At 43.4% G+C, this 24713-nt stretch overlaps 1 protein-coding gene across 1 annotated transcript in view; it reads left to right on the top strand.

Moving 5' to 3' along the window:
• mio (GATOR complex protein mio) overlaps window positions 1–24713 on the top strand; it is a 127193-nt gene that overhangs the window by 50982 nt on the left and 51498 nt on the right. The window contains exons 9-11 of the mRNA XM_068346299.1: window positions 3399–3583; window positions 18063–18205; window positions 18808–18903. Coding sequence (XP_068202400.1) covers window positions 3399–3583; window positions 18063–18205; window positions 18808–18903 — 424 coding nt within the window. The remainder of the gene's footprint in view (window positions 1–3398; window positions 3584–18062; window positions 18206–18807; window positions 18904–24713) is intronic.

The raw sequence follows: 24713 nt of genomic DNA, 5'->3' as shown, positions 1-24713 counted from the left end.
CAAGAAATCTGCAGTCTTTATAAAAAGCAAAGGAAAAATACCATTTGGGTCTACACCTCCATAAACATCAAGGTCCATCAAGAGAGCTTTAATCTCACGAGATCAAAAGCTAAACTAGTTAGTTTAGCCAGGTTAGCCTCAGAAAAACAGGAATGAGGAAGTTCGAGTTTCTCATTACTCTGCTTACTGTCAAACACATCAGCCAAAAGGATTACCTTCTCCTTTGGACAGTGAGTGACAGAGCCATCTGGTTTAAGTAAAGGAGGAACTGTTGCATCTACACCAAAGAGTGCAGATTTAAGGGTAGTCTACCACTTATGCTCCTGGGTTGTACCAGAAAGGGTTTCTTTTATGGTTAAATTTTATTCCTTTTCAGTTGAAGCATAAACTCTCTGAGCAAAAGCTCTAAGCTGAGTATAGTTATTTCAGATCAAATCTGAGCTGTTATCCTTCCAAAGATGATAGGCCTCCTGCTTCAAATAAGCACATCTGTAGTCATTATTGAATCATGATTTGTCTTTCACTCGGTACTATAGCACATGAGAAGGGATACGCCTATCAATTATGTTGACTAGATTCTCATTCAAAGAGAACAGGATCAACACTACTATACAATTGTGACCAATTTAAGCCCAAAAGATCATGCAAAATCCCATTCCAGTGTGCTTGAGATTTCATGTAAATCTTACATGAGTATGATCCATCAGAGACAGGCTGTTTAGTCTTAACTACTAATGAAATCAAGGCATGACCAGATGTCCCAACTGGAGGACCAACCTTACTTCTTACAATGCCAGGGAGTCGGTGTATACGAGGTCCAAGCAGTAACTAGACCTGTGAGCAGCTTCACTTACGATTTGCTCACAGCCTGATTCAGAGGTAGAGTCTAAAGTCTAAAGCTCTTAAGCCATGGGGATCGGTAGGAGAAATAGAATCTAACTCCTCCCCATGGCGATCGGCTTGAAATCACCAACAAAAACAAAAGAGGCCTTTCTATGATCTTCTTGTATCTTAGCCATAATGTTAAGAAGACAATAAAAAATAGAATCATCCATGTCAGGAATCCGGTAGATCGAACACAAATAGAAGCTGTTATGCCTGCCACAAACTTTTATTACCCGAATCTCATGACATCCACATTCATAGCAGGACTTATGTGAAGCAGGGTATTCACTCCTAATATACTACGCCATTCCCCTGGCCCTAGGGATGGCATCGCGTTTCAACAATATTGGCTTCTTAAAACCAGTTATAAGGAGCTCAGATGAGTGCCTCATATTAAAAATCAAAGTTACTGAGCAGAAAAGAATATCATACTGTCTGGACGCAACTGTAAGGTCTTGAATATTTGCATGAAGACAGAAACATTGCAATACAATAGACGACATTGACGAAATCTAGTACGTCCTGTTCCCGGATTTCGCTTAATGTCTCCAGACAGCTTAAGAGTTAATGGTAATAAAAAAGATATATCATACTTGAAAACTTAATTAACAAGAATTTTCACAAAATCAATGTGTACAGAAATATAAATAAAGTGGTAAATCAAACCCATAGACTATAGAAAAAAGTTGGAAAAACTGGTCAACATGGAGGAGCCGATACACCATGCAAGGCTAAATACCCTCCAGGATAGCCACTTTAACTGAAGGGAGGGCAGTAAGGATGGTTTTAAAAAGAAAAAGAATCGGATGAGGAAAAGACATCCTCTTGATAAACCACCTGGCATCCATGGCCTTTCTATTAAGCCTGCCCAACACCATTTCATAAAAACAAGAGGAAAAAAAATAAGATAGAATAGTATGCCTAAGTGTACCCTCAAGCAAGAGAACTCTAACCCAAGACAGTGGAAGACCAATGGTACACAGGCTATGGCACTACCCAAGACTAGAGAACAATGGTTTGATTTGGGAGTGTCCTTCTCCTAAAAGTGCTGTTTACCATAGCTAAAGTGTTTTCTATCCTTACCAAGAGAAAAGTAGCCCCTGAACAATTACAGTATAGTAATTAGCCCCTTGAGCAAAGAAGTGTTTGGTAATTTCAGTGTTGTCAGGTGTATGAGGAAAGATGAGAATGTGTAAAGAATAGGCCTGACTATTCGGTGTATATGTAGTCATAGAAAAAATGAGCTGTTACTAGAGAAAGGAATCCAATATATTACTGTCTGGCCAGTCAAAGGATCCATTAACACTCTAGTGGTAGTATCTCAATGGGTGGCTTGTGCCCTGGCTAACCTACTACCATGAATGCCAACCGCTCGGATATCATCTTAAAACTGGATACCATCATGGAAACGAATAAGCCAATTTTTGGACAAAACTATAATGGAAATTAATTTAAACCAATATGGATATAATGAACCAGTTTCAGATAAGAGCAAGAAAGTAAACATGCAATGCTGAGGTTTGCATCAACAAAAGATGAAACCGCATAAAGTAGCAATGGTATTTATTATTCAACAGGTTTTGTTACCAATAGGCCACAACAACCCTATTGCTATGGAATAAAGGCACTTCTTTCTCCCAAACTTGAGAACATATCATTGGCATTTGGACTATCTTGACCTTATTGTTCATTTATGCTCATGACCTTCTGCTTACCCCCTGGGAACTTCTGTACCTAGGGAAGGCAGGAGATTGAAACGCTTCATATTTGTAACATTTCTTGCTGCGATGTTAGCAGAGAACTTGAGCTTCCAATAGGATAGTGTCCTATTGATTGAAGTATTATTAGACCCTGTATTTCGTTTTCACAGTTACTTCAAGAGAAAAATCAAGTTATAAAGTAAAACTTGGAGGTTAAAGCCTTCATTCATGTAAGGACATTGAGTTGTCTGGCAACTTTTGCCACTTTTACCAAATACATTACATTTTCCTTTGTCAAGATGGTTGGCATTTGAAAAGCTTGGCAGTTAGGTCTCAGCATTATTAGTTGTTTAATTTATACACTTATTATCAGATATATTACAAATAATTTACTTTATTCTCTAGGTGTTTCAGTACTTTGAGTAATCCTTGAGAATAATTTAGTTATTTTTTATTCATTGATTCGAGTTTCTGCCTCTTTCTTACTGTACAGTACTAGATTTAATTTCTGCTATATTAGATTAATATATAGTTGCTCATTTGCTGGCAGCCACTCACGTCTCCTATGTCTCCTACTTAGTTTGTCTTAAAGAATTCTGAATTGGCTTGTATATGAAGATTATAACCACGATTTGTGGTCAGTTCAATTATGGGGTTTGTATGAAATTTGCTTGGGTTAAAATCTTGACATTTTGTTATATTGTGACCTACTTTATTGTGCTTGCATCTTAGGATTTGCTTGCTTTTTAAAATGTGGTTTCTTGCTAGAATGTATTTCCTTGAAATTTTGTTAATATATCATATGTGATTCAGGTAAGCTGTTTGACAACGTAGTTCATGAGAGAATCACTTTGAATTGGTCTGTCACAAGCGCCATAGTATGGACAAATGGAAAGAAAACACTGCAGCATGTAGACAACAAGAACGAAATGTATGCTCATTTGGATGATATTTCTACTGCCATCATGACTCGAGCAAAGAAAAGATACGGATTATTTGTAAGTATAATAATGCTGGACGTATGCATAGTCTACATACATACTTTACATTTTACTTATAATACTGTATAGATAAGGATAGTCACTGATAGAAAAACTGATAGTCAACTTTTTTTTTTAGTGAGGCAGATTTGCACTGACTCGTAAGGATGCCCATTTAGCTCGGAAAAGTTTCCTAATAGCTGATTGGTCGGAAATATTTTTGTCCATATACCATTATTGTTTTCAAATATTTACCAAGTAATGCGTATCAAAAACTTATTTACTAACCTAAACTTCTCCCTCAGATATAGGTTTTGTCAATAAGTAATGTTAACGAATAAATACATTATAAAGTATCGTGATGGTAAGTCTAAATTTGATAACAACACCCTCCGAAGCCATATCTCTCACCACCCTCCATTAGAAACATTAAAGTTATGATATAAATAAATTTAATATTTTGTGTGTTGATGTTTCTGATGAACCGGAAGGTAACGTGAATAAATCAGAAATTTAAGTTGAGGTCCACCATCCGCCTCAACATACAGATCAAAAGGACACAAAGAAAAAGACAAATGTAAAACCCAATATATCAAGACAATCTGTAAAGAAACCTACGGGAAATAATGTTAGATTAAAAACTACCAATGGGAAGACCTCATCCAAGATTTCTTCCAGAAATAATCCATAGTTTTCTCCTCCATTTTGCAATGGAATTGTCAGAGTTCAAGGGCCAAAAATGAAGAACTTAAGCATCTAATTCTTGAGCATTCCCCCATAATTGTATGTCTACAGGAGAGCAAGCTTGATGCTAATACTGTACTCCTTGTCCTTGAGAGTATGTTAGCCATAGAACACCATATAATCAACAAGCAGGGAGCCATGGCGGAAGTCTCATGTACGTTCATCGAGATGTTCCTCAAACACCTTTGTCTATTCGTACACCACAGATTGATATAAGAAGAAGATATATAATATGCTCTCTGTACTTACCTCTGTATGGATCGGAGTTGTGGTGAATGAAAGTGACGGAGGGGAATGAAAGTGACGGAGAGACAGAAATTGAATGTGTTTGAGATGAAGTGTCTAAGGAGTATGGCTTTGTATCTCGAGTAGATAGGGTTAGGAACGAAGTAGTGAGGGTGAGAATGGGTTTAAGAAATGAGTTAGCAGTTAGAGTGGATATGAATGTGTTGAGGTGGTTTGGCCATACTGAGAGAATGGAAATTTCTGTCTGCTAAAGAAGGTGATGAATGCAAGAGTTGATGCGAGAAGTACAAGAGGAAGGCCAAGGTTTGGGTGGATGGATGGAGTGAAGGAAGCTCTGGGTGATAGGAGGATAGATGTGAGAGAGGCAAGAGAGCGTGCTAGAAATAGGAATGAATGGCGAGCGATTGTAACGCAGTTCCGGTAGGCCCTGCTGCTTCCTTTGGTCGTCTTGGATGACCGCGGAGGTAGCAGCAGTAGGGGATTCAGCATCACAAAGCTTCATCTGTGGTGGATAACGGGGGCGTTAGGGTGGGCTGTGCCCCCCTAGCAGTACCAGCCGAACTCGGTTGAGTCCCTTGTCAGGCTGGGAGGAATATAGAGAGGAGACGTCCCCTTTTTTGTTTCATTTGTTTGATGTCGGCTACCCCCCAAAATTGGGGGAAGTGCCTTGATATATGTATGTATGTACTTACCTCTAAATGATAACATTTTGTATGATAATTTAGTAGAGGTGATTCAACACCACCCTCAACTTTTTCTCTTATTGGGAGATTTGAATGGTAAACTTCACTTATGGGGCGATGTTTTAGCAAACACAAGGGGCAATATTATATCATCAATTGTGGAAATTGAAGATGTGGGACTCCTTAATACAGGAGAGCCCACACACTTTCATGTCCAGACAGGTACCTCATCGTGCATTGACCTATCAATCGCAAGCTCTAATTGCCTTATCAATTAGATTGGAGGACATTAGATGATTGGCATACTAGTGATCATGCACCAATCTTTATAAACACCATCAATGGTCCACCTTTACAGAGATCGCCCCGATGGAATCTTGACAAGGCGGACTGGGATAGATTTCGTGAGCTAAGCGAATTTGAAGGAAGTGCAGAGCAGTTTGAAAATATCGATGATGCCATAGACTTGCTGAATGGAACCCTTCATACAGCAGGAGTCAATACAATTCCAAAAAAAAAAAGATAAAAAGAAAAAAAAAGAAAAACAGGGTTATTCAAACGATGACCAGTCCCCTGGGGGTCTTCAGAACTAACTGCCCTGCACAGAGCCGCAAGAAGGTCTTTAAGAGTTCTGTCGTGCCATGAAAGAACCTAGGCACCAGTCTTGGGGTGTCTTTTGTTTCCTCCATTAACAGTAGAACACCACTATATTCTGTATGGAGGAAAGTATAAAAGATAGCAGGCAAATTCACCCCAAACCCACCACCAGTGTTGAAGGATAATGGACAGTACAGTATATGACTGGAGCAACTGAGGTTAGCAATGCCCTGGCTGATCATTTCTCAAATGTATCATGCAGGTGTGGAGCACCAGTATAGGAGCATTGAAGAAAAGAAAATTTAAAATTTTGCAACAGGAAAGGAAGAGTCGTACAATCCTCCTTTTACTGAAAGATTAATTTGATTCCATACTTGCTATGTGTAATGATACCAGGGCTGGGGAGTCGGGACTCTGAACATCCGACTCCGACTCCTATAATTTTTTAGAACTGACTCCGACTCCAATTTAGAAAAAAATAAGAATAATTAAATATTTTTATATAATTTTCTTATTTTATGTTGCCTATTAGTCAAAATAGCATTTCATCATTAGTAGCCTACTAGCCTAGTAAGTAATTGTTTTATTGAAAACATTTCACGTAATTTCTTGGATTCAGCTAGGTTACACGAAACTGTAATCAAAACACCCGTCATTTCGAGATGTTTACATATAAATAATGACTTAATTCTAAGATTATTCATATACGTGCTGCATAAAACTATGAATCGGTAACAGCTCCTACCTTTTAAATGGCTAATGGTGATTAAATGAAGAGTTGATCATGAAATAAACTTTAATGTCCAGAGACTCGTGCGTGGAGAGAACAGCTGATCGCATGTATAATATTATTGTTTTGATTTGGCTTATGGATGAGAGATGGCAGGAGCTATATGTGTTTCCCAGTGACTGCCTTTATTCGAGAGGGTGTTAAAGAAAACGGCGGGTAATATGAAACTTTTTTTGAGCTACTTTGAAAAAATGTGACTTAGGATACCAAAAGAGAATATTTCTCCCGCGCAAAAATTTCATTTTTGAGGAGTCTGAGTCGGAGTCAGTAGAATTTTACAGACTCCGACTCCGACTCCTCTAGTCCATAAATTGGCCTCGACTCCGACTCCGACTCCCCAGCCCTAAATGATACAGCCATGGACCTGATGGAATTCCATATGCAATGATTAAACATGTACTTGTTAATACCAAGTTATTTATTTTAAGCATTATAAACAGAATATGGCATGATCATAGCTATCCAAGTGTTTAGGAATTAGCCATTATTTTAACCTGTTTAAAACCCAGTAAGGATAAGTTTTTAGCATTAAACTAATGACCAATTGCATTGATATCTTGCTTATTTGAGATCATATAGAAGATGGTCAATGCAAGACTGATGTGGTATCTGGAAAAGAAGGTTATTTTATCACTTATCCAGTGTGGATTTAGAAAAATACGCTCAACGACTGATGTATTGATACGACTCGAGTCTTCTATTTGTGAAGCCTTTGCTTCCAAACAGCACCATGTAACAGTCTTTTTTTACCTTGAAAAGGCATATGATACTGCATGGAGATATGGTATACAGTACTTAAAATCATTCAGAATTTGAGATTACGAGGAGAGCTACCATTGTTCATTCAATCATTTATTTTACATAGATATTTTCAAGTGTGAATTGCAGAAACTGTCAGAGAGGAAATGTCAGAAAGGAGGAGTTCCCCAGGGTAGTGTGCTAAGTGTAACACTATTTGCACTCACTATTAATGGGATATCCTCTGTCATTCCCCAAGATAGTTTCTCTTCACTATTTGTAGATGATCTCTCTATATCATTTACTGGAGCTAGAATGGTAGTGGTTGAGAGAAAACTACAACTCTCAATTGACAAAATTATTCAATTGGCTGATATGAATGGGTTTAAGTTTTCGACAAGCAAAACTGTTGTTGTCCATTTTTTTCGTATCCGGGGAATACATCCAGACCCGGATATATACATCAAAGGTCAACAGATCCCATGTGTAAGTGAAGCTAAATTTTCAGGATTGGTATTTTATTGTAGGCTTACATGGGTTCCTCACTTAAAGGCATTAAAGACTAAATGTCTTGAGGCTCTGAATCTTATTGTCCCATACATCATGGGGTGCAGACTGCAAAACATTTAGAATTATACAAGGCCCTAATTTTTTCAAAAATAGGTTATGGATGTGAAATGCACTCCTCAGCCACCCCAAGCCAATGAAAAATATTAGATTCTATACATTATGCTGGTATTATATTGTCCACAGGAGTGTTTAGAACATCGCCTGTCCCAAGTCTTTTTGTTGACGCTGGAGAATTACTTTTAGACCTTTACCGAGAATCTTATATTGTTCGGTATTGGTTTAGGTTGCAAAGACTTCCCAATTCTTTAGCCTTTCAGACTGCAAACTCTGTAAGGCATTGCAGATATTTTGAGTGACACCCAAAATCTTGTCAGCCTTATGGTTTTTGGGTAAAACAATGGATAAACAGTCTTGATATAGCAAAAAACAGTTCTTCAATTTAGGATATCACCAACCCCCCCATGGAAATTGAGAAAGATATCTTTTTGTAAATACAGTATTTTATTGGTATAAAAAAGAACATGACTGAATTAGAAGCTAGGCCTCTTTTTATGGAACATGTTGAAGAACAAAGGGACTTGGACTATTATATATACTGATGACTCCAAATCTGATGCTGGTGTTGGATTTGGTGTATATAGTAGTTCTTTTAACTGTAGAGGGGCTCTTCCTCTAATATCTTTCTCATATACTGCCAAACTATAGGGCATACTAACCGCTGTTGAGAAAATAGCGTTAAAAGAGGAGGGCAATTTTATTATTTTCAGTGATGCAAGAAGTGTTCTACAAGCTTTAGAAGTTTTTAATTCCAGTAACCCTTTATTGTTCCAACACAAAGTACTTACCTCGAACTACTTTCTTAGGAGTATTTGGGATCTCCTCCTATCCGACCAGAGTTTTGTGTAGTTTACCCTAAACCCATTTTCTATGATGGGTAACCTCAAGCGGAGTGATACGCACTCTGAGGCTAACCCCGGGTCAGAGAGCATGCCTGCTCAGGTCTCGACCTCCAGTAAGTTCTCTGGTCGCGTCGCGATATCATCTCGCCGCTCTCCTAATTCCAGTGTGACTTTGTGTGTCCCCGACCCTTTGTGTTTCACGTTGTACCCACGTGATTCCATTGTGCTTTCTCTTAGTGCGTGCTTGTGTCTCGTAGTACTTCTCCTACATCATGGAGCATCCTCGCCGTTGTCCTGGGCCTATGGCCGGCAAATCGTGTGGAGCGTTCCTCTCGAAACCCGAAGTTGACCCGCACTCTTTGTGTTCCTCGTGCAGGGGCAGCGTGTGTTCCCCTTCCGCCACGTGTCCGGAGTGCGAGTCGTGGAATGAGGTGCAGTGGGTGCGGTATAGCACCAAAAAGAAGGCGACGAAGAAGTCGCCTAAGAAGCCCAGCGTCCCTTCCTCCCTTGCTTCGCCGGGTGCCTCGTCGGTCCGAGCTTTTCTTCCAACCTCCCCTACCCAAAGTAGGGGATGAGATAAGTCCGTTGCGGGGAAGAGGCCCGCGGCCCTTCCCCAAGAGTCTGACCTTCAAGACAGTGGTGTTGTGGCGTCGTTCCAGGCGAGTGAGGGTCCTGAGGGAGGGGCGGGAGTGTTTTCGGGAGACGGTGGCCTGGTGCCAGCAGGTCACGTCTCCTCAGATGACCCCATATGGGGGGAAAAAATGTTACTAATTCTTCTCCAGCCTCTCGGGCGTGTTTTTCAGGCGATTCAGCAGCCGAGGGCGACGTCGAGAAGGAGCTTTCCCCGCCGTCGGACCCCACTGCATGGGTTCCCCCTAAGAAGCCCTTCAGGTCTCCGATGAGGATGGAGGAAGACTTCGGGACCTGGTCTCCCACGAGAGAGCCTCCTCGCTCCCCCCCAGCGCCGTCGGCCGTTTTCCCAGAGGTGTTTTTGCAGGCGTCGTCTTCCACGGAGCGTCGCAGGTATCCTCCTACACCAGTGAGGGAGGCGAGGTCTTCGAAGAGGGCCTATAAGTCGTCGGTCTCCTCAGTGGAGGAGCTTTCCTGCTCTTCGGAGGACGAGGCGCTGAGGAAGCTCGGGAGACGGAGGGAGAAGTCCCACAAGAAGTTGTCGCGCTCTCGCTCCCGCTCGAGGTCGCGCCACGAGAGTCGGCGCCCAGGATCCCCCAAGAGGAAGTGGAAGGAAAGGGCCTCCCCGGACGGTGAGTGGGTGATGGTTCACCGCGACAGGCTGCTGGAGCTAGCTGCGGTGCCGGGCCCTTCTAGTTGGCGTCCGAGGACGAGCTTCCCGGATAGATACTCCTCCGGCAGCAGTGGCACCCGACGGAGGGACTCGTCATGGCAGGTTCCAGTCGACAGGCGTAAGACCGCGAAGGTTCCGGCTCCATCCGCCCAGTGGAGAGAGTCGCCCCTTCGGTCTGGCAGCCGAGTCCTGACCTCCAAAGGCCTAGCTCGTCACAAGCGCAGCCCTCGGCTTTCCTCGACGGGCAGGCCCGCAGATACGAGAACCTCCGGAAGAGATGATGGACCCAGGACGGCGGCCCCCGTCTCGACAGCGATGCCCGTCCTTCGACGTGAACCCCCGCGAGAGCGTCGGTCCAGGACTCCCCCACGTGCGAGGTCCTCCGTCTGAGTACCCCCGTCACATGTGTCAGCGCGCCCGTCGAAGGATCTCGATGACCATGGAGAGGGGCCAGCAGCGGAGGTATCGGCCTATCAGAGGGTGATAGGCCTCATCAGAAGCCACCACAGACTGGACGTGCCGGAACCCTCCTCTGAAGATGCATGGCGTTCCAGCCTCAACAGGATAGTGGACGCCCCGGTCCAGCAGCGCCCCTCCTTGGCTCTTCCTTTAGCGAGGGACGTTAAGTTGGGAAGAGCCCACGTGGACAGGATCGTGCCCAACCACGCCGAGGCGCCCAAGACCCAGAGCGCTTCCAAGCTACTCCAGGGCCTGAAGTCCCAGAGCAAGTTTTACCTCCCAGAGGGACAGCGAGCCGGCGCCTGTGCACTGGAGCCAGCACTCACCGTGTTGGGGCAGGGAGCCTCAGAAGAAAGGGCATCCACGGCTCCGATCTGCTTCTCTCCTTCGGAGGCGGTCATGATGGAGGAGATCTCGAAGGACCTAGTCAATGTCTCCTCCTGGCTGGACTGGTGGGCCTCCACCCTGGTGGGCCTCCACCCTGGTGGGTGTACAGTCATCCTGCGACCTGACCGTACCGGAAACCCAGGCCTTACTCAAGGAACTTATCAGTTCGGGAGGTAAGGCCCTGAAATTCCTATCCCAGTAGTCGCTAGCCCTGTCCGCCAACTGGGTCCTATGAAGGAGGGACACCGTCTTAAGCAAGCTGACTAGGAGGCTTCCGGACAGAGAGGCCAGGTCTCTGAGGAACCTGACCCTGTGGGACGACGCGATCTTTTCCCCGAAGGCAGAGGAGGAATCGATGGAGAGAGTTCGAAGGCTGAAGGAACCATACGAGACCAGGCCCCACCCGGTCAGAAGGCCGGCGTTCAGAAGGTCCTCCATCGACGCGCCTCGCCCTCCTTGGCCCGCTCCTAGCCAGCCTAGGAGAGACAACTCGGCTACAACCTGGTCCAAGTCATCTCAGCCCTCCCGTAGGGGATCAGCCTCGACCCAAGCCGCCTATAGGCCGTCGTTCGCGGCGTCCAGAAGAGGGCGTTCAGGCTGCTCCTCAAGGAGAAGATAGGGAGGGAGGCTCCCTACTCCTGCCGAAGCCTCAGGTGGGGGGATGCCTCAAACGTTCTTGGCAAGCATGGGAAGAACACGGAGCAGACCCGTGGACCGTGACAGTACTGAAGGAAGGATACAGGTTGCCCTTCCTAGTGGACCCTCCACCTCTGATGCCAGACCAGCAGGCGGAGTGGCTAGCCCCCAAGGATCCCTTGAAACAGACAGCTCTGCAGGGAGAGGTCTCAGCGATGTTGGCAAAAGGGGCAATGGAACCTGTCCAGGACCCAGGTCCGGGGTTCTACAGCAGGCTGTTCCTGGTGGAGAAAGCTAAAGGAGGTTGGAGACCGGTCATAGACCTCTCAGCCCTCAACAAGTTCGTCTGCAAGACCGACTTCAAAATGGACACTCCGAAATCAGTCTTGGCATCCTTGAGAGAAGGGGACTTCATGATGTCAGTAGATCTCAAGGATGCGTACTTCCAAATCCCGGTTCATCCCTCCAGCAGGAAGCACCTACGGGTAAAATGGGAGAACCAAACGTTGCAGTTCAAGACCCTCTGCTTCGGGCTGTCCACTGCCCCCCCAAGTTTTCACAAGGGTCTTCATAACGGTCTCAGTCTGGGCACACGAACAGGGCATTCGCCTGATTTATTACCTGGACGACTGGTTGTTACTTTCAGCCTCAGAGGAAGTAATGAAGGAGCAAGGCGCCATGTTGCTGCAGTTCTGCAACGTTCTGGGGATCACCATCAACCTAAAGAAGTCCCAACTGATACCCTCCACCAGGACGACCTACCTCGGAATGGTTCTGGATTCCCGGTTTGGGAAAGCCTTCCCCTCCGCGGACAGGCTGGACAACTTAGACCAGGTCCTCCGCCCCTTCCTGACGGACCAACCCAGGAGAGCGAAGGACTGGCAGAGACTGATAGGCCACCTTGTGTCGGAGAAACTGGTCCCCCAGGGCAGGCTAAAGCTCAGGGAGGTCCAATGGAACCTAAAGGAAAGCTGGAACCAAATGGATTCCCCCCACAGAGTGGTCCCGGTGTTCCCGAAGACGAAACGGGTCCTAGAATGGTGGAGCTGCAGGACGAACACCCTCAAAGTGATGCCCTTTGCAGCCGACCCTCCGGAGATGCTTCTGTTCACGGACGCATCGAAGGAGGGGTGGGGTGCCCATCTCATAGGGAAATCAGTAAGAGGGAACTGGACAGCCCTAGAGAAGACCCAGCACATAAACGTACTAGAGATGAGGACAGTACAAAGAGCTTGCCAGGAGTTTGTACACCTACTCCGGGGAAACACCGTGGCGTTGATGTGCGACAACGCCACGGTGGTAGCTTACATAAAAAAACAGGGAGGCCTAAGGTTGAAGGAGCTGTGCGTCCTCATGTTACAACTTCTGGAATGGGCCGAAGTCGAGCAGATCAGAATCTCAGCGAGGTTCATTCCAGGGAAAAGGGACGTCCTCGCCGACGGCCTCAGCAGGATGGGGCAAGTGGTAGGGTCCGAATGGTCTCTGCACCCGGAAGTAGCCAGGATCGTCATTCAGAAATGGGGTTCTCCGGTGATGGACCTCTTCGCAACAAGGCTGAACACGCAGCTCCCCGTGTTCTGTTCTCCTGTACCAGACCCGAAAGCGGCGTTCAAGGACGCCTTCCAACATCCTTGGGACAATCTTGACGTGTACGCTTTTCCCCCCTTCGGGATGCTCAGGCAGGTCCTCAACAGAGTAAGAAGGACGGACAACCTATGGATGACTTTGGTAGCGCCCTGGTGGCCGGAGAGAGAATGGTTCGTGGACCTAAGGGAGTTAGCACAACAGGCCAGACCTTCTCCGGCAACCACACTTCCAAAGATTCCACGAGAATCCTTGGTCCCTTCGCCTTCACGCGTGAAGGTTATCGAGCGTCTCCTGAGGAGGGTAGGCTGTTCGTCGAGTACAGCAACGAGGATGTCGGGCTACCTGAGACGGTCATGGACAGCTGTCTACCAGGCTAAGTGGGCCACCTTTACCAAATGGTGCGCCGCTAGGGACATCAGGCCCCTGAAGGCCTCCATCCCGCAAGTAGCGGACTTCCTAGTTTACTTCAGGGACGTGGTCAACATGTCCATCCCAGCCATCAAGGGAGTCCGCTCTGCTCTGGGCCAAGTTTTTCTCCTGAAAGGCATAGACCTGGGTAATTCCAGACATATCTCAATGCTCATTAAGAGTTTTGAGCAATCATGCCCCCCGCAAGCTGTGAAGGTGCCACAATGGGACGTGGCAAGGGTTCTGAAAATGTTATCCGAACCCCCGTTCGAACCCATGAAAGACATCGTGGACAAGTATCTCACTCTCAAGACGGTTTTCTTGCTGGCGTTAGTGTCAGCTAAACGGGTAGGCGAGATTCATGGTCTGTCCTACGAAGTGGCTCACTCTAAAAGTTGGCGAGAAGTCACGTTCAAGTTCGTCCCTTCCTTCGTAGCTAAGACCCAGGACCCTGCCGTGTGGGACCCCAGATTTGAAGGTTTCTCAATTCCGGCAATCCCCCGGTCGGACGACGTGAAGGATTTGCGCCTGTGCCCCATCAGGGCAGTGAGGAAATACTTGGAAAGGACAGCAAAACTCCGGCTCGGGATCAAAAGTCTTTTTGTTTCCACAGGCCTCATGAAGAAGCCAGTCTCGAAGAATACCATCTCCTTCTGGTTGCGGCAGGTCATCATCAGGGCCTACAGTAAGGCAGGAATCCCCCTGCCGGGGAAGCCCAGGCCCCATGACAGGGGCCTGAGTACTACATTGGCTTTCGAGAAGAATATGGCAGTGGGCCAGATCCTAAGGGCAAGCACCTGGGCCAACCAGTCTACCTTCACGGCTCACTATTTGAAGGACCATTCAAGAAGATCCCTGGACGGGTTCTCAATAGGTACCGTCGTTTCCGCGCTCCAAACGGTTTAAAGGCATAGCCTCAGTGATAACCGCGGGTAACAAGCACAAGAGACACAGGTTCGTTCCTTAAACCCCCTTGTACCTTCTTTCCCTTTTTCCGCTTCAAGTGGGCTGTGAGAGGGCCCTGAGCCAGAGACGAGTACCTCAACGAGGGGAAGACATGTTCCCTAGGATTTCTTGCACAGATGAGTTTCTTAGACACTAAGATGGGTTTTTGTGTAGTTTCCTCTTGATCGATTTTCTATGGGGTCAACACGACCTAGCCTCCTTTCTAGGTCTCTGGATTTTCTAAAAGCATGGTCTCAAGATCTTTTTGGGGCCACGCCCACCTCCCAAAGTATAAGTTTCCTAAGAAAGTAGTTCGAGGTAAGTACTTCGTGTTGGAACAAATTACAAATTTTAGGTAATTTGTATTTTTCCTAACAGTACTTACCTCGAACTACTTTCGGGTAATGGCCCACCCTGCCTTCCCCGAGTGTCCCCTGGTATCCTTAGAGACCTTAGCTATCAAGAACTTACTGGAGGTCAAGACCTGAGCAGACATGCTCTCTGACCCGGGGTTAGCCTCAGGGCGTGTATCACTCCGCCTGAGGTTACCCCTCATAGAAAATGGGTTTAGGGTAAACTACACAAAACTCTGGTCGGATGGGAGGAGATCCCAGATACTCCTAAGAAAGTAGTTCGAGGTAAGTACTGTTAGGAAAAATACAAATTACCTAAAATTTGTGATATTTTAACAATTTTAGATAGGCTTTAATTATTGGCCTGAAAGGTATAACAGTTCAATTTTGGTGGGTTCCATCACACATAGGTGTGTCTGGAAATGGAGAGCCAGATACACTGGCAAAGAATGCTGCAGCTGAGTTGCTACTAAAAAGGTACAGTATCCCATTCTCTGTAGTCATTCTTAGTAATCATGATTTGTCCACATTAGCTCAAGGACCTCCCTGTCCTGTATTAGGGGTAATTAGGGGTACCACAGGAGTTAGAGAACTATCGGATAAGATCCAAGAAAGTAGACTGAGGTGGTATGGTCATGTCATGAGAAGAGATGAACAGTATATTGGGAGGAGGAGAGTGATGGAAATGGACGTACAGGGAATGAGGAGAGGGAGACCAAAGCGAAGGTAGATGGACTGTATCAAGGATGACCTTTGATCAAAGGGATTAACTGGTGATGAAGTGTGGGACAGAGGTAGATGGAGAACACTGGCCAGAAACATCGACCCCACATAAAAGTGGGAAAAGATGTAGACAAAGAAGATACCATTCTCTATAATGATTTTTTACTGACAATTAAAATTTTTTTATTTATGATAATTGGCAACAGCATTGGGATAGGTTAACTGAAAATAAGATGAGAGAAATTGCAAATGTTATATCTCCTTGGAGGTATAATGTAATGCCCTGAAAGTGGGAGACTACTCTTTGTCGTCTCTGCATTGGTCACACTCAGATGACACATGTTTCCTCTGGCTGGCCAACACCAACCATGTTGCGACGACTGTTTGATACCCTTGACAGTAAGGCATTTGTTGACTGAATGCCCCACTTATAGCACAGAAAGAAATAGATATCTGTTTGAGGCTCGGGGTGAGGATGGCAGGTTCATCCTTACCAAGATTCTTGGACGAGGCTAGCGGCATTTTTAGATTTATTTCAGAAGCAGGTCTTCTGAAGTTATTTAACTTTTATAATGACATAGTTACTTTTATGGTTTTAATTGAATATTTTTTATTCTTTATTTACATTAAATTATATTGGTTTCAATGACCTTCGATGTCAGGATGCTAAAAAACTTCAGATCAATCAATCAATCAATTGTATGCCAACAGGGTTGCCATCTCTGCCCCCAACCATTTACCTGCACCTGACCGAGTGTATCCCCGCACTCCTCCTCAACCTGTCCCCAAGCCTGCACCTGTGGAAATGCGCCTGCCCCATCTCGCACTCCGGATAGTTCTCCTCAGTTCCAGAGGAGGTACTGTACTTGGTGCAAGAAACCATGGCACCTGGTGAACGAGTGTCACAGACACCTCAACCTGTGCCTACGCTGTGGTTCAGCCAACTATCATGTCATGCAGTGTGGGCAACATGCGCCCCCGGTGCACAGAACACCTGTCCAAAAGACAGCCACTGCCCGCAGCCCTGGGAGGGAGACCACCTCCGTCCAGACTCCTTCTATACTGTTTATGCAGCTAACATCACAGGATTCTCATCAACTTTAGCCCTACAGCTTAGCTTACCCTGACTATCCAGTCAAAGCCCAAAGTTTCACTGTGTTATGCAGTGCATGTGGCTGACCCCTGTGGTTTAACTCTAAATGTATTTTTAACATGTTTGTAGACTTCAGTCCAGAACTGTGTGGCTATTCAGACCCTTGCATTAGACTTGTGCTACTTACCAGAACCATGTTGAAGAGAATACCAAAAACAGTGTATTGTTAACAGATAAACCAGTTCTTGAAAGCCTTGCACTGAAGAACTAGAATCTTTAGCTCTTTGGTCTGATTCATCATCATCATTAAAGTTATATTAGATTTTCTCTATTAGAGGTTAGACTTGAATTGAGCTCTCTTAGCACTGTTTTTGTACTTTTAGATTCCTAGCAGGTTTAGGTCTTCATTTATTTATTATTTTTTTGATTTTCCAAGCAGCATTAGTGCTCTTTGTTTGCCTGCTCCCTATCTTTATTCCAGGTTAACTTATAGGATACGAAGGGCTTTCTTACTAATTAGACAGATATTCTTGTAACTTTGGAGAGATTGTTGAATCTCATTTTGTTCTTTAAAGGAATGGAACATGAATCTCTAAAGTATTGAAGTAATTAACAATATTATTTAAGATTTCCTTTTTATGTTTTGGTTAATCTATTTTAGAATAATTATAAGCTGCTGGAAGTATTTGCAAAGAGAAATTACAGTTACATTCTTAATAGAATTCTTGATAAGATTATTATGTCGGGGATATGAGTTGAATGCTGATTGTAGGTTAGCATCCTGTGAAGTACCAATGGTGTAATCATCATAATGTTTAGGCCCTAGACTCTTATATTGTATTACAAATGTTCATAGTTTTTCATATTGAATGCTTTGTAAAATATGTTCCACATATGTTACCCAAGATTCCAAACACTGACCAGTGTGGGTATTATTTTGTGCACATATTACAAAAGCGTATTCACCATATCCCATCAGCCTCAAATATAATGCCTTTTATACTTTTATCCTCCCAATTTGCTTTTTAGCATTTGGGGTTTTTTTCACTTGTAAGAGTGAATCCTTTGAGTTGGCTTAATAGCAATATTCTACTTGATGTTTAAATATTGAAGCAGATCCTGTTAATCTTAATGATATACAACTATAATTGAAATATAGTCGGCATTTTATTGTAGAACTGACTTATTATTTAAGAACAAATCCTTTTGACAGATTTATGATTTTCATAAGAAAGTAGATCTAATTCTATTTTGCATTTTCTTATTCCCTAAGTTTCCTAATATGGTTTGCTAAGAAGGGTTTTGTTGATTTATTAAATTTTTTTGTACCCTTAAGGTTGAAAACCTAGCAAGTAATGGAGATGTAACAGATGATATGTCTTTGAAAAACCTTTGGACTTGGCTTGATGCAGCTAGAAGTCATGTCTCTGGCAATTTCAAGCTACCTGGCGGTACACCCTATAGATACCATGGTGTTTTGTAAGTATCTAAAATGGATTATTTTGAATGTTTCCCTAGTACTGTATGGTATAAATTTACTTAATTTTCCAGTGTTTTGTTTTTATTCTTTTATTCACACTTAGAAAAGGGTTTACAGTACATAGTACTGTACTGTATTGCATTAAGTAACAAATTGTCTCTTGTCATGGTGTCAACATGGGGACCATAGCCTTGTGCCTTAAAGTTGTGGATGCAAGAGAACTGTCTTGTTACAGTATATGAATTTATTGTTTGTGTCACAAATGACCGTGAAATTCATTTTGCTGTCAGTTAGTAACCTAAAAATGTTTAAAGTCAGATGTACATATATAATATTCATGCAAGATGATCAAGCAAGATGACCTCTCTCTGAATAAAGCCAAGATTGAAATCTAGGCTTGAAAAATTTCCTCAGTGTTTTAACATGATCTACTAAATATCTCTATTATCTTTGTCCATAAATTTCATAGAAAAAACTTATTACCATTATATATCTACTGTACTGGTACTATTTAGCTTGCAAAAATTAAGGAGCCTACTTAAATCATTTAATAAATTTATCATCCATTTTAATATTTTAATGTATTTCACTGATGCTACAGGAGTTTGATGACAATGGGAAACAGTAGTTCAGACGTGACACACAGGCCATGGGTAGGACTAGAAGGTCTTAAAACTTCATATGCCAAAGTCTTCAGGTAAGTAAATTCATGTAATGTACATGTATTGTTGTATATGCTGCTTACTGTAACTTGGTATTTTAGTTTTGAGTTCTTCATTGAATTGAGGAACTATGAAGAAAATATTTGAAATACAGTGATACCTCGGTACTCGACCATAATCCGTTCGGGATCAGTGTTCGACCTCCGATTTGTTCGAGTACCGAAACCTTTTTTCCCATAAGATATAATGGTATTTATTTTTATACGTTCCTACGCACTCCAAAATGCCCAAAATATTAATAAATCGTGTACCTAAACAACAATAATTATTTAAATGTGTACGAAATTGGTCGGAAAACTATATAAAACAATTTTAAACCATTTACTGTACAGTACATACCTTTGAGCAGCGGTTCGATGGCATACAGGAATGGATGTGGAGAGGATGGAAGGGGGAGGTTACTGCTTGGAAGGAGAGTCCCCTTCCATGATGTGGCTGGGTAGTTCTCCTTCAGGGGTTTTTTCTCTGCAGTAAAAGGTAGGGCAAATCTCCTTCAGGGGTTTTTTCTCTTCTGTTTCTCTTCTTTGGAGGGGAATCAGGCTGGGATGTAGCAGCTCTCTTTTCTTTTGTGAAAAACATGTCAATTGTCAGCTGCTTCTTTCTCTTCTGCACTATTCTTCTAAAGTGAGACATAACATTATCATTAAAGATGTTCACTGCCCGGTTTGCTACTGCTGTTTCTGGGTGATATTTTTCCACAAAAGCCTGCAACTCTCCCCACTTCGAACACATGTCATTTATCACTGAACTCTGAACCTCCTCTCTTACATCCTCATCTTCTGGGGATTCCAGCTCCCCAATCAAATCCTGCTGCTGTTGTTGTTGCAGGTGCAACAATTCTTCAACGGTCAACTCAGTAGAGTGGCTATCAACAAGTTCATCAATGTCTTCCCTGTTGACCTCAAGCCCCATACTCCTGCCCATGCCAACAATTTCATCAACGACAACAGTGTCCTCAGAAATAACAGTAGCAGTGCTTGAACCCGCCTCTGATCGGAAATCCTCAAATTCCCTCTCTGTTACACATGATGGCCACAGCTTTCGCCAGACAGAGTTCAATGTCCTGTAGGTTACACCACGCCAAGCTTGGTCAATCATGTTCACACAGTTGAGGATGCTGAAGTGATCCTTCCAGAATTCCTTTAAGGTCAACTGTGTATCACTAGTCACTTCAAAACACTTTCGGAAAAGGGCCTTGGTATACAGTTTTTTAAAGTTTGAAATGACCTGTTGGTCCATGGGCTGGAGTATGGGAGTAGTATTGGGGGGCAGGAATTTAATCTTGATAAAACTGTCCTTTTCTTTTAAGTCTTCCTCTAGACCTGGAGGGTGTGCAGGAGCATTGTCCATCACCAGAAGACAGTTCAATGGCAAGTTCTTTTCAGTCAGGTATGCCTTAACCTGGGGGGCAAACGCTTCGTTGATCCACTCACTAAAGAATTGTCTTGTGACCCAAGATTTAGTGTTAGCGCGCCACATAACTGATAGTGAACTTTTCAAGATATTGTTTCTTTTGAAGACCCGGGGGTTGTCCGAGTGGTACACTAACAAGGGTTTAATCTTGCAATCGCCACTAGCATTGGCGCACAGCAGCAACGTCAGTATCTTTCATTGGCTTGTGACCTGGCATCTTCGTCTCGTCCTTGGTAATGTAGGTATTGGCCGGCATTTTCTTCCAAAATAACCCGGTCTCATTGCAATTGAAGACTTGCTGCGGGATCAAATTTTGTTCCTTAATGTATCGGTCGAATTCGCCAACGTATTTTTCAGCTGCCGCCTGATCCAAACTGGCTGCCTCCCCATGCCTAGTCACACGGTGAATACCAGTTCTGTTCCGGAATTTCTCGAACCAGCCCCTGCTTGCTTTAAAAGTAAATGACGAATCAATTTCACTAGTACTGGCACTTTTCTTCACCAATTCTTCGTAAATATGAAGAGCTTTCTCGCAAATGAAAGCTTCACTTATACTTTCCCCGGCCAACTGCTTTTCTTTAATAAATATAAGGAGCAACTTTTCCATTTCCTCAATTACTTGTGGCCTTTGCTTACTAATTGCTGTCACTCCCTGTGCAACATTAGCTTTCTTTATCACTTCCTTATTTTTCAAAAAGGTCGAAATGGTCGACTTCGCCATGCCATACTGTAAGGCTAGATCAGACACTCGTACACCATTCTCGTATTTCGCAATAATTTCCTTCTTCATCTCGATCGTTGTTCTCACTGTTTTCCTCTTATCCTTCCCCTTATCACTAACTCGGCAAAAGAAGATAATAAAACGCACTAAATCACAATAAATTCTCAACACGTGTTGTCGGACTGACGCTCTATCTTGAAATGATGCTACCCGACCAAGCGAGAGTAGCCGAGATGGCCGCTCATCTCACTCGGCCACGCGTTCGGCTGTTCGAGTTCCGATTTTTTGTTTGAACACCGCAGCAAAATTTACTCTAATTTTTGGTCGAACTCCGATTTGTTCGAATTTAGAGTCGTTCGACTACCGAGGTATCACTGTATGTATAATTACAAAATATTTCTTTATTATAAGCCTACTGGATAGAAAGAATTCAGTATTGTTCATTAAGAGCGAAAAAGATTTTAAAGATTAAAATAATGGCTGTCAATCACTATGTATTGACTGAATAACTCTGACAAAATTCTTACATTCCTTAATCATAATGCCTTTGAATCTGGTAATTAATGAAAATGCTGTTCTTCATTCCATGCCACTGCACTGGTTGAAACAAGCGTGAGAAAACTTATCAGATCGGTTGAACAAATTATTTGAAAGGTTATAAAGGCTGAAGGAAGATGCACTTAAAAAGTAGAAAACGGATTTTGACATAGGAAAAGTCTGTTTTTGGGCGAGATTAGCCATGTCGTCCTGATAGAAGTTCTTCATTGGCAGCTTCTACTTGGGGTATTTCTGCAAGTGATATACCAGAGAAATTTTACCTTAGAGGTATCAACGGAGTTCTAACCTCCAGAGCGAATATCCTGAGAGATATCGTGTATATAACAGGGATGTGTTAATATCAAGCCATGGTTATCCTTCCCCGAATAAAGTTAACCTTGTCTCGAAGGATAAGGGATAGGATAGGATATGTGGGCTAAAGAGCCGTTACAACTCCCAATCTTAATGTGCTACAACTAACACGTTTCCTTTTGAACCATTCTAGGAGCTGCCAATGCATGACGCGAGACCCCACACTGAGAATTGGGAAGGGAAGAAAAGTAACGGGCAATCCATCGGGACACATGGCTATCTCGCCCAAAAATAGATTTTTCCTATGTCATAATCCTTTTTATTGGCCTCGAACCATGTCGTCCTGATGGAAGTGTACCAGAGAATTATTTTTCTCAGTTGTAGCTAGGAGAGTTTTAACCCTTTACACCCCATAGACAATAATATTTCCCTTAGCATTGGTAACTATGGTACTGAGCTATGGTGCAAGTGATATGTTTTCAAAAAGTAGGAGGAAAGGGAATTAACATTACAGTCCCACTCACTGTGGAGAAGATCTTTGTCTCCAGCGAATGAAAGGACTGAAGTCTATAAAAGGAGGGTTAAAAATCGAGGTACAATACTTTTTTGTACAGTAGGTCCCATGAAAGGCAATGCAAAAAGGAACAGCTGTCTTTTATTGTTTCCAAAGATACGTAAACGTAACAGTAATCAATTGTAACATATGCAGTAGATATATACAGAAAACACTCAAGGCATAAAAGGAAAAATATCACCATTGACTCTTTGCAATTTTAAATAGTACATTGAAAAGAGGAACATGAGTCCCCTTGCACAATGTAGACTGAGAAGTCCCAACTGTTTAGTCTATAAGAGTCCATATACAACACTTAAGACGCTGGTTTAATTACACAACCAGCGGCCACTACAAAGTTTTTAATTTCTTTCTACTGACCTAAGTAATGTTTGAAGGACACTATTGAAGATTTCCAGCTCGTATAAGCTTGTAAGCCTGTAAAGGACATAGATTGGAAAAGGTTAAGGAAGAGGCAACTTTTCTAGGGTCAGCCTTTCTGATGAAATAGGTGAGTTTGAACCTTAGCTGTTTCAGAGAAAGATTTGATCCTGTCGTCTCCCCTTTAAAAAGTTGACCGCCTTTAAAGGCCCAGTTGTCTAACCACAGACTCTAGTGTGAGATCCCTCAGAGAAGTAGAGGCGTTATCTATCGAGGAAGCAAAGTGCAGGACTTTTATCTAATGACCAAGAAATAGCCCTGGGAGGAGCATTAGGTTTCAGTTTAGCACAAGCCTTCGGGATCTTATTGAACAGCTTGCTAGTGAGGTCAATATCAAAAGCATAAGCAATGCATCTAGTTAGTGCCATAGGCAGTAGTTATAGAGGCTACACCTTGATCATTCAATGAAATAAAGAAAGAAATACAGAAGTTCATAGAAATGGAAGATGGCTGATGACTTTTCACAAATGCAACCCATTTTTTCCAGAAAGACAAATATTGTATTTGTGGTGTTGGACTTGTACTCTTCTATGAAGTCAATTCTCTCCTTTGCAACTCCGACCTTTCTTTGAGTCGCTGGAGTGAGAAAATCATGAGCTGAAGGGTTTTCGTTATCCAAGAGGAAGCGATGACAGTCTTCTGTTGAACATCCTGGAACAGCACTGGAAATGGTATAGGGACTTTGGGAGGTTTGAGTTCCAGAACAAGAGGATACCAATTGCTCTTGGGCCACTTGGGAGCCACTAGAGCTGTTGTTCCCTTGAAAGTCCTCAGTTTGATGAGGATTTTAATAAGGAGGTTGAATGGTGAAAATAGGTAGATGTGAGACCACTGATTCCAATTCAGAGACATCGCATCCGTTCCTGTCACTTCCGGATCTAAGTCTGGTGCTACATACCGGGGAAGCTTCTTATTGAAGCTCGCAGATATCGATTTGCAGTTCTGGGACTTGCTCGAGGATGAAACAGAATGATTTTGCGTCCAGAGACCATTCTGTTTCCAAAGGCTTGAATCTTTTGAATCTTGATAGGGTGTCTGCCGTCACATTGCGAACCCCTTCGAGGTGAACTGCTGAGAGATGCCCATTCCTCCGCTTTACTAAAATGAGGATGGCTAGGATCACATGGTTGATCTGAGGGACCTGGAGCCTTGTCTGTTAACACAGTGGACTATCGTCCTGTTGTCGATGGCTAATTTGATGAGTAATTTTGTCTTTGGGCTTAGTCTCTTCAGAGTCAAAAACACTGCCATAGCTTCCAGAATATTGATTTGAAATTTCTGAAATGCAATTGACCACTGACCCTGTACTTTCTTGGAAGGGGAGTGTCCTCCCCCCAATCTGGTTCTGAGGCGTCCGTGTGAATAGTCATGGGAGGAGGAGGGTACTGCAGAGGGACATGTGTTGATAAACTCTTGGCAGTGGACCACGGCTTGAGCTGCTTTTGCAGTAAGACTGAGATTTTGGGGTAAAGATCTCTGAGCATTTGATGCCTTTCTTCTCCTGACTCTGTTGGCATCTTTGAATCTTGCTTTTAGGATTGGGTCCATCACAGCAGCAAACTGCAGTGGACCTAAGACTCTTTCCTGTTGCCATTTGGTGAGTACTTTTGAACAAAGTAGGCACCTGACAGAATTTGTGATTTCCTTTCTCTTGCCTTGTAGTAGAGAGAGGGTGTGTAATTTTAGATTCAAGTAAACCCCTGGAATCCTTGAGCTGGATACAGCCTGGACTTTTCGGAGTTGATCTGAAAGCCCAGAGACTGTAGGAATTTTATGACTTCTTGAGCCATCCGAGGACTCTCTTGACT

Source organism: Palaemon carinicauda, chromosome 22 (assembly GCF_036898095.1).
Source record: "Palaemon carinicauda isolate YSFRI2023 chromosome 22, ASM3689809v2, whole genome shotgun sequence".
Taxonomy (NCBI): Eukaryota; Metazoa; Arthropoda; class Malacostraca; order Decapoda; family Palaemonidae; genus Palaemon; species Palaemon carinicauda.
This window is presented reverse-complemented; position numbering and strand designations above follow the sequence as displayed.